At 35.5% G+C, this 10,565-nt stretch overlaps 2 protein-coding genes across 2 annotated transcripts; both read left to right on the top strand.

Annotated features, from left to right (window-relative positions):
• Nucleotides 4,522-6,854, top strand: LOC109227568 (protein DOG1-like 4). The gene is made up of 3 exons (XM_019392771.1): nt 4,522-5,118; nt 5,317-5,614; nt 6,653-6,854. The coding sequence occupies exons 1-3, from the start codon at nt 4,717-4,719 to the stop codon at nt 6,715-6,717; spliced, it is 765 nt and encodes a 254-aa protein (XP_019248316.1). The 5' UTR covers nt 4,522-4,716; the 3' UTR covers nt 6,718-6,854.
• On the top strand, nt 6,888-10,184 carry LOC109227578. Its single transcript, XM_019392779.1, has 6 exons — nt 6,888-7,030; nt 9,103-9,154; nt 9,285-9,542; nt 9,637-9,714; nt 9,789-9,917; nt 10,002-10,184. Exons 1-6 carry the CDS (start codon nt 6,912-6,914, stop codon nt 10,098-10,100), a joined length of 735 nt encoding a protein of 244 aa, XP_019248324.1. The 5' UTR covers nt 6,888-6,911; the 3' UTR covers nt 10,101-10,184.

Here is a 10,565-nt window from a genome sequence, read left to right as displayed (position 1 = left end):
TAGATTTCCACCACCAATAGCATTGTCCATTAAACTTGGGGGGTCGGTATATGTATTGACCTTCTTCAAAATTTGGTGGAGCCGCCATGAGAATCCTTCCTAGGTGTTAGCCTGATAGGAGGAACCCGCTCTGATACCAATTGTTAGTTTGTATGGGTTCACCAAATCATAGAGTACCTGGTCCTCTACAAGATTCTGCTGAGAATGCTAATAAAACAGTACGTAAATAAGGTAGAGGATTTTTACGTGAAAAAATCCCACACAAGGGGATCAAAAAACCACGACCTACACTGTAGGCTTTTAACTTCACTAACTTGCAATCTACCTATTACAAGCCACTTTGCAATGATTCCTATTGTAAAGGATTTACTCAACTAACTTGTGGTACTCTTACCACAAGCCACTTTGTGACTTCCTAGTTACAAAGGCTTTTTCTAACTTGTGATGCTCTCACCACAAGCCACTTTGTAACTCTACAATTACAAAGACTTTTCCTTATGACTAAATCTAGTCACAACATAAACTCAAGGAGTTTACGGATTTACAAGAGGATTCCTAATCAAACGCTTCTAGGTAAGCAGTTTAGGAGATACAATAAGTACAATAACAAGGTTACAACTCAACTAGGGTAACAACAGGCTATCTTTTAGGAACTGGTCCGTAGTTGCATTCAACCTTGTTCTTCAAGCTTGTGAGGATTGATTTCTCTGTTTTTTTGCAAGAAGCTTAAATAAGAAACAGAAACCTTCCAGTGATGTTTTGTATAAAACTCATTGTGGGTACATCTTGATCACATCACATGAAATGATGTGAGTACTTTGTTTGATTAGAGAATGAGTGGGCGGACAGTGCAGTGCGGCAGAAATGGTGCCGTCGGTCACTTCATTTCCAGCTGTGTCCAATTGACTCTGTACTGCTATGAGGAAACCACAAGAGTATCAGGTCCTTGTGTGAGTTCCTAGCTCCTGAAGTTGTAGCAGTTCACCTTTAGTTGAAATCCGTTAAAGCTTGCAGCAGTCCAAGTAGGTCAGATTCCCTATCTGGTTCTTAACAGTAAGTTTGTTAGATCATCAAAACATAGGCAAGAGTATTTAAAATCTATCAAATAAATATTAAGTTCTATACTACGATATAAGTAGACAAATCAAATAACTTTTTTAAACCTTTTTCGTATAAAAACATTCCTCAATATATGTTTTTTTTAAAAAGATAAAGTGATGGACTCGTTATGAGGGTATTTTTGTTAAAAAATAATTCTTTTAGAAATTGTGAATGCTTTAATACATCAAAGCAAACAATAGATAAGAAATATGTAAGCATAATCAATACCAGCATAACTAATACAAATATAATTAATACCACCATTATTAATATGCCTTATTCAGCAATATTCTTATACGCTCTACCAAACGACCCCTAAGGCTGGTAACCGGGGCAACAAAGAAAATCAGCTCCTAGGAATTCCACTAATTAAGTACTCCCTCCGGTCCACAATAAGTGACCAATTCACTTTTTTATTTTGGTCCAAAATAAGTGTCCATTTATGTAATCAAGGAAGAATTCAATTTGCTTTTACAAAATTACCTTTATGTACATATTCCTAAAAAGTTTTCTTACTCCTCACATTAAATATTTAATTAAGGGTAATTTAGTCATACTAGGTATTTTTGTATAGAATTTAGTATTTCTTAATGGGCGTGTCAAAAGCAAATTGGTCACTTATTGTGGACTGGAGTATATTTATATTTTGTTTTGCCATTGGTTGGCTCACTTGCTTTTGGCAATTGATCTCATTACTTAATTACGTTGTTGTAAACCCCACCCACCCCCTCCCCCCTCCAAAAAAAAAAAAAAAAAATAGAACAAAACTTGTATTTATCCACTAGGAACAGGACCAAGTGAAGTATTTCTTTAAAATTAATGAGTAATAGGCTAATTCTAATTTTGATTCAAAACATTAAGTTAAAAAGTATAACATCTTTTAAAAAAGAGAATTATTTAGCTAATGTGATTGATGGTCACTGAAGGATAACTCACATTTAATACTTTTTTTTTCTTTCAAAGAGGCGCTGATGGCGGCGATCGATTCTCCATCCCGACTTGGTGGGGTATAAAACCTTAGCCTGCGTTCTTTTTTATTCAATCATTTACATAGGAAAAGTGTAAATTTTAATTTTAAAATATTTAATTTATATTTAAGATTAAAGATTAATCAAATCGACTCTCCAAAAATAAAAAGTGCCACAAAATTAATTAAAACAGAAGGAGTATTTTATATGTATAAAAAAAATAGGAAAAATAAAAATACACTAAGTGTATATATATAATCTTGAATATATTGGCGAAATATTTGACATTGCCACTGCCTCACTCTTCACCTACCAAAAAGTTATAATTAATAGTATTAGTGGGGATTAATTTCGAAATTAAATTTAAGATGAACTTATTCCATACTTGGTTGAGATACAATTGTGATATAACTAATTTTAGAATTAATTATTTTAAAATTATAATTATTTTTTATTTTTATAAGAAGATGTAATAATTAATTTCGAAATAATTAATTATAGAATAATTTGTTTCGCAACCAAACGAGCCCCGTACGTTTCATTCTGAACAAAGGTCAAGCTAAAGCAAGTCCCAACAAAAAACTAAGACGGCAGTAGTAAAGGCCGCAGTAAAGTGAACCGACTTTATTATTAAAGAACTGACTGTTCCCATCTGAAAATTGAGTATAAATTTATACTAGTTTCCTTTACCTTCCGAGAACACGCGGAAAAAAGATTTTGACTGACGCAAATTGGATATATGAATTGATACCTTTTTTGTCTTCTTCTTTTTACATTTTAGAAGTAGGATTCTTTAATGAGCTTTCTAAGCGCCTTCACATTTTGGATTTTACCAGTCTTTGCAAATATTTTAGAATTGATTGTTTTATGACGGTGAATAACTTCAAAAAGATTTCACACGTCATACTGTTAATTATCTAGCAAGTTATATAAAAAGTTAAATATCTGGATCTTGCATATAAAGTTCAAAAAATATGACATTCATGACATAATAATCTGTGTATGTAGTAAGAAAATAATTAGTTTATCAAAAATACATGGCCAATGTCATGAATTATCTTGGTTAAATAATGGTTTATCATATACAAAATAGTACATTCAAATTGGATTTATGAATGATTATTTATGTACATGGATGCTATATACATTAATTTAGTTACATCCATATAATTTTATTAAACAAACGTAAAGAGAGGTAAAACGATGAAGATCAAAACTTTGTATTGAAAATTTTACATACCTAAGAATTAACTTTTATTCGTTTGATATTAATATAGAGATCGTAAAAAATCCGTTTGTCCTGCATTGAAGTGTTATACATTGGAAATTATGAAGCCAAAAGATCGAGATTTAATAAAGTATAGTATTTGTTAGAACGTAAGGTTGATTGCATAACAGCTAAAGATATGTTTTTCTTGGAATTGTTTTCTTTCGGTTTGCACATCGACCAGCAAATTATTTTAGGAATTAAATATGAATATAGTAATAGAAAAAGTGTGTGTGGCACTAGCTAGTTTTCTTAGATGGAGCCTGGCCTTTAGGCTTCGTCCAGGGCGGAGCTAGAACACGACATACGGGTTCGATCGAATCCAATAATTTTTGTCCCAATAGATTAGATGTTCAAATCCATAAATTTTAAGTTGTGACCCTATCTCTGACTTCATCCCATGACGAAAGTGAAATTAGTATTTGAAATTTATGAATTTTGAATTTGACATCGAATTCATAATTGATCTTTATTATTGGGTTCACAAATAAATAAATAAATAAATATATGTATATTTATAACAAAAAAAGTTACAGAATTTGTTCGAACCAGTAAAAAATATACTAGCTCCGGCAGTGGCGGAACCACATGCACCCAAGGGGTATCCGACAGCCCTTCATCGGAAAATTATACTGTGTAACTGAGTAATTTTTAATATATATATATATATATATATATATATATATATATATATATATATATATATTGATACCCCTTAACTTTTTGGTGATTTATTTCTTATATTTTAACTTTTCTTAATAAAAATCCTGACTCCGCCATTGAGCTTCGATCCTCACTAGTCTCTTTTACAGTAGATAAAGACAGTGGCTATATGGCTCTCATCGCTTACCAAAACTACAAGAGTTCCCTTTTCTAGTGTATTTTAAATTGAGTGAATGGTCAACTTTGAACCCTTAATAAGCAAGTTGTAGTAATAGCGGTACAATTACAGCACAAAAGTCCATAGTTTTTAATCTTACAAATCATATGACGTGCAACTTAGTTTCCTCAAAAAACGTGGGTACTAAAGTGAAATATCCTTGTTTTAAACGTACCCCAAAAGATACTATAAAGAATGTTTTTACGCGTGGTGTGCCCTAGAAGGAAACAGCACTAGTCACACATAGTAATATATTTATGTCCATTTCTGAACCAAAATATAATAAAAACAAACCGCCATCAACAATTAAGCATGAAGCACCACCTCAAACACCAACTTTAGTACACCTTATTGACAACACAAAAATCTTAACTCCTAAGATTACTAAAAAAAATCTTTAACCGACCAAGAAAACATGCAAAAATTTAATTAAATACTTGCTATATAACCATCACACTTTGTGTTCCCTCCAAGCCTAACGCCACTTCCATATTTCAAAAATGGCCACAAACTCTACTTCAAAAAATCCCTCTTTTGAAGCCAATATTGATGCCTACTACGAGAATTGGCTTATCCAACTAGAAAATTTTCTTGAAAAGCTAAATGAAGTTTCAGCCTCATATGATGTTTTCAATGAAGAAAATATAAGCAAATTGGTGACACAAGTTTTGGATCATTACCAAGAATATTATCAAGAAAAATTCAAGGCAACAAATGGAGATATATTTCTTCTTAATTCTCCACCTTGGTATACTTCTTTAGAAAGAACGTTACTTTGGATGGCTGGTTTTAAACCTTCTATGCTCTTTCCTACAATTAATTACTCAATAGGTCAAGAATTAACACCAGAGCAAGGCGAAAAATTGAAGAGGCTAAAATCAGAGATTAGAAGAGAAGAGAAGGTAAATTAGAGACACTCCTCTCAGGCCTAACTATTTTTAATTTCTTTTTATGAGTCAAACACATGAAAATATTTTTATTTTTTTAACGATGGTGCGCGCAATTTTCTCTATCCTGATATCATGTTGAATTGTATAACAGGTAATTGAAAATCTAAAATAGCTGGAATTAATTACTTAATTATATAATGTTTCGAACAGGCAATTGAAAAAGGGATGGCGAAGGTTCAAGAAAGCATGGCGGCGCCGCCGATATTTGAGCTGATGAAAAGAGGGGGATTTCTTGTTGATGGGGAAGCTTCGGAATTGGAAACTGTAATTGATGGGCTGAAACAGTCGATGATGGCGGTGATTGAAACTGCGGAGCATCTCCGAGGAGCGGCGGTGAGGAAGGTTCTAGATATTTTACCGCCGAAGCAGGCGGTGAAGCTATTAGCGGCGGTGGCTCAGTTTCATCTTCAGGCCAGAAAGTGTGGTTTACGAATGGATAATCAGAGTGGTACAAGAGTAAATGAAGATTTTATCCATTGAAAATTTCATAAATTTTATCCCCTTACTTATATTTTTTTTGACTTGGCTCGATATATTTTTTCCTTTAGTTGTAGGAATTTATCCGCAGTGGAATTTAGTTTCTGCTTTTAGAAAAATGCAGTAAAATGTGTCAGTTGACTGTTCTTTTGATATTTTGAAGAGTACCAGGAAACTGGGGATTTAATCACTTTCTATTTTCCTTTATCTCTGCGTTTATCAAATTAATTACTTTTCTGGCTTACAATGAATTTATATCATTTATAATTGTTGCAGTTGCTTAAGTTTATTATCAAAATATTAACATAGAGAGATAAAACAGAGAACTTTTTTCACAGGTGAGCACTAGGAAAATATAAGCACACTCTCGATCGGTGGAAAAACTTCGTTTAATATGTTAAATAGATGTGAAGCGCTGTTGTCTTATACGGTTAGACCTCTTTATAATAACACTTTACTAGAACAGTTGAGTGTCTTTATGACAATACTTCGGTTAGGATTTATAGCTTAGAAAAGGGAAATTACTAGCTATGTCACTCTACAAATTTTTTTAATAACAAATAGCCCAAAACAAAATATCTACTAAAAAAGGTCCAAATATCATTTTTGGCCCAAATAGTTTTAATTAATGTCAGTTTTTTTGTATCCGTTATTTTTCGTATAGAAAACCGAGTTTTCTCTCTCTTTCTCTATATCTCTCACTCTCTCTGTCTCTCTCTCTCCTTCTGCGATTTTTTCCAAAATTCAACCAAAATTGCTGACATTGACGACAAAACAAGATACATTTCGGTTATTTTCGTCTGATTTCAGGTAATTTTGAGTAGAAAACCTCTTATTTTGTATATTTTTCTGATTGCATATGGGACGTTGCTTTTCTTTAGGCTTTTGCGACTGATTTTGTAAGTTTGGTCGAGTTTTTGTATTAATTTCTTCACAAATTTCTGTAACCTTTTGTTCGTATATTTTTTTTTAAATTTTATCATTGAACCTAGTTTCAATTTTGAAACAGAGCAATATGAGAAGACAAACTCGTTCGATGAGTTCATCACCTTATTCATAGTCGGTTTCAATTGAGAAATCGAGCAACATGAGAAGAGAAACTAGGTCGATGAGTTTATCTCCTCATTCAACCCTGGTTTTAGTTGACAAATCGATTGATGAACAAAATATGCAAAGACAAAATCATTCCGACAGTGTTAATGTGTTAGAATCTCGAAAGGATATTGTTGGAAAATCTGAGAAAAAGAAGAGCAAGAGGGTTATAATGGATGCTGATCAAGGTAAGAGAAAACGTGTCGTGGAGGACGAAGTCAATTTGGGTGTCAAGCCAAAAAAAAACAAGGTTCAGAAGGCAGAAAAAGTTGAAATTCCTGACAAAGTTTGTAAGGTATATACAATTTCAGTTATACTTTTTTCTATTGTTGACTCTTCTTTTAAAATTTGGATTTAGTTTGTATTTGTTTGTTTTTAATTCGTGTCATGTATTTGTGGCATTGGAAGCTCTATATTCCAGTTGGTGAGCCGTTTCCTGTTACTCATTGGTCATCATACACTAATGTGGATATTGTATCGGTTTTACGGTCAAAGTTGACAGATGTCCAGCTTCGGATGTTTAGGGAAAGCTGTTTTGACTATTTCCTTGATTTACCTCGAGTTGCTATCCAGGCACAACTTATTCGTTCTTTAATGTTTAGGGAGTTGGTTCAAGATAAGTGTGATCAATTTTATGTGAAATTGAATGACGAATGTGTTTTACGTTTGGTCTTCGAGAATTTGGTATTGTAAGTGGTATAACCTGTTGTGGTAATGAACATGTTGAGGGTAAATTCAGTGGACCCAATAGGTTGGTGGATACTTATTTTTCTGGTTTTGAAGTGGTGTCAAAGAAGTCACTTATTGATTATTTTGAGAAGAAGAAATGGCAGTTTGATGAAGACGCAGTTAAGATTGCAATCATTTATTTCATAAACACTTTTCTAATGTCCACTCAGGCTCAGAAGACATTTATAAGTAAACTTGATTTCCATCTTGTCGAGAGTGGTGAGTATGTGTCGTTTCCATGGGGTAAGATTGCGTTTCGAGCTTTAATGAAGTCGATGAGGGACAGGTTGAGGGGAAAGTCTAAGTTTTATAGGATTGGTGGATTTCCTCTTGCACTACAGGTGTGGTTCCTTAAATATCCCGGCCAAAAAACCGAGGATCTCCTGGCCAAAAAACCAAGAAGCTTTTTCTTTCCAAATCCCGGCCAAAAACCAAGGATCTCCCGGTCAAAAAACCGAGGAGCTTATTCTTTCCAAATCCCGGCCAAAAATCGAGGATCTCCCAGCCAAAAAACCAAGGAGATTTTTCTTTCCAAATCCCGGCCAAAAACTGAGGATCTCCTGGCCAAAAAACCGAGGAGCTTTTTCTTTCCAAATCCCGGCCAAAAAACCGAGGATCTCCCGGCCAAAAAACCGATGAGCTTTTTCTTTCAAAATCCCGGCCAAAAAATCGAGGATCTCCCGGCCAAAAAACCGTGGAGCTTTTTCTTTCCAAATCCCGGCCAAAAAATCGAGGATCTCCCGGCCAAAAAACTGAGGAGCTTTTTCTTTCCAAATCCCGGCCAAAAACCGAGCCATAAAACCGAGGAGCCTTTTCTTTCCAAATCCCGGCCAAAAAACCGAGGATCTCCCGGCCAAAAACCGAGGATCTTTTTCTTTCCAAATCCCGGCCAAAAAACCGAGGATCTCCCGGCCAAAAACCGAGGAGCTTTTTCTTTCCAAGTCCCGGCAAAAAAACCGAGGAGATTTTTCTCTCCAAATCCCGGCCAAAAAAACCGAGGATATCCCGGCCAAAAAACCGAGGAGCTTTTTTCTTTCCAAATCTTCCGGCCAAAAAACCGAGGATCTCCCGGCAAAAAAACTGAGGAGCCTTTTTCTTTCCAAATCCCGGCCAAAAAACCGAGGATCTCCCTGGCAAAACCTAAGGAGCTTTTCTTTCCAAATCCCGGTCAAAAACCGAGGATCTCCCTGGCATAACCCAAGGAGCCTTTTCTCTCCAAATCCCGGCAAAACCCGAGGGTCTTTTTTCTTGCCATCCCGGCATAACCCGAGGCCCCTTTTCTTTTCCGGCATAACCCGGCCATTTCCCAACATAACCTGGATTCATTCACAAGGATACACAATCCTGATTTNATTTCTAATGTCCACTCAGGATCAAAAGATATTTATAAGTAAACGTGATTTCCATCTTGTCGAGAGTGGTGAGTATGCGTCGTTTTCATGGGGTAAGATTGCGTTTCGAGCTTTAATGAAGTCGGTGTGGGACATGTTGAGGGGAAAGTTTGAGTTTTATAGGATTGGTGGATTTCCTCTTGCTACAGGTGTGGTTCTATGAATGTTGCACTGTAGTTGATCAAAAGTTTGTTGTTCGCGTTGGAGATCATACACCACGCATATTTAATTGGGAAATGACAAACAGGCCAAATCGTGAGGACTTCTCTACTGGTTTCTTCAACAGCACAGGGAATAAGGTACCATCTTTCATGTCTTGATGGGATATACATTTATAATACACTGTAATTCATTATGATACATCAAACATACAGTTTTTATACATCTTTGATACATCTAGGACTGAATCACTTTTGGTCACCTTTGTAGTTTAAAAATATCTCTCCGACAATTGAAGAGCTAAGGAGATTTACTTTTCCTGTTGAAGTTACCGATGAGTATCAGAAATATTTGACATCACGTAACAGGGAAAAACTTCCTATTGATGATAGCGATGATTTTGTCACGCCACCCCCGAAACACATTAAGGAGCCTGTCCCACCAAAAAAAGCGCCAAAAAATGCGCCACGTGTCCAACCTGTTGATAGTGACCGTGAGTTGCAGAAGTTGATAGCTGATGTGAAGCAAGTATGTATTGGTCTTTTTTATATATTTTTTTGAAAGTATTGTTCAAATTGTATATTTAAAGTCTATTATCTTTCTTATTTGTTTCATCTTGTAGCTCCATAAGCAGTTAAATTCCTTCATGGATTATGTTGCTGATAAATTCAAGGAGCTCTTTGAGTTGATAAATTTCAAGGTATGTGTTTCTTTTCCATTGTGCATTTCTTTTTATATTTTAGTTAACTTACTATATCCTTTTTTAAAAAATAGCTTGGTGCAAGCGAAGTCAAATATGGTGCACATCCAGAGGAAGACACCAGTGGTCGTCAAGACAATAATAATTTTGTGAGCAATATGGAGTTTGGTGGCAATGAAGATGCTGAAATGGATGGTTGTCAGGTGTGTTTAGTTGTGCATTCTGCACTTTCCCCTTTTCTTTTCTTTGTTGTTTTTGATAATTCGATTCTTTTTAAAAAAAAATAGGTCGGTGGAAGTGAAGGCAAATATGTTCCACATTCTCAAATAGATACTAGTGTAGCAGATCAGTTAGGTGTCAAGCTATGGAAGGACCTTCTGGTGTGAAAGTTGACATGTTTGTTGCTAAAGTAACTTTCACACCAGATGTAGCACATGCTGGCGTTATTTGTGAGATTGCAGATGCGGCGGCAGGGGAGACGGAGGAAGAATCTGAGAAACAAAAGGTTCCTGAATCCCGGACTGGTGTTGTTTGTGCGACTGCAAGTGTTGATGCAGCGGCAGGGGAGACGGAGGAAGAATCTGAGAAACAAAAGGTTCCTGAATCCCGGACTGGTGTTGTTTGTGCGACTGCAAGTGTAGATGCGGCGGCAGGGGAGACGGAGGAAGAATCTGAGAAACAAAAGGTTCCTGAATCTCGGACTGGTGCTGTTTGTGCGACTGCAAGTGTTGATGAGACAGCAGGGGAGATGGTTCTGTACAATGCTGAATTACTTCCTGAAGTATCGCCGCAAATGGAAAAAAGAAAGAGTTGTCCTGCAAAGGCCGCGCAGTCTCCGTTCATTACTGTGT

The sequence above is a fragment of the Nicotiana attenuata genome, chromosome 1, assembly GCF_001879085.1.
Source record: "Nicotiana attenuata strain UT chromosome 1, NIATTr2, whole genome shotgun sequence".
NCBI lineage: Eukaryota > Viridiplantae > Streptophyta > Magnoliopsida > Solanales > Solanaceae > Nicotiana > Nicotiana attenuata.
The sequence above is the reverse complement of the archived record's forward strand: the minus strand, read 5'-3'. Positions and strand labels throughout refer to the sequence as shown.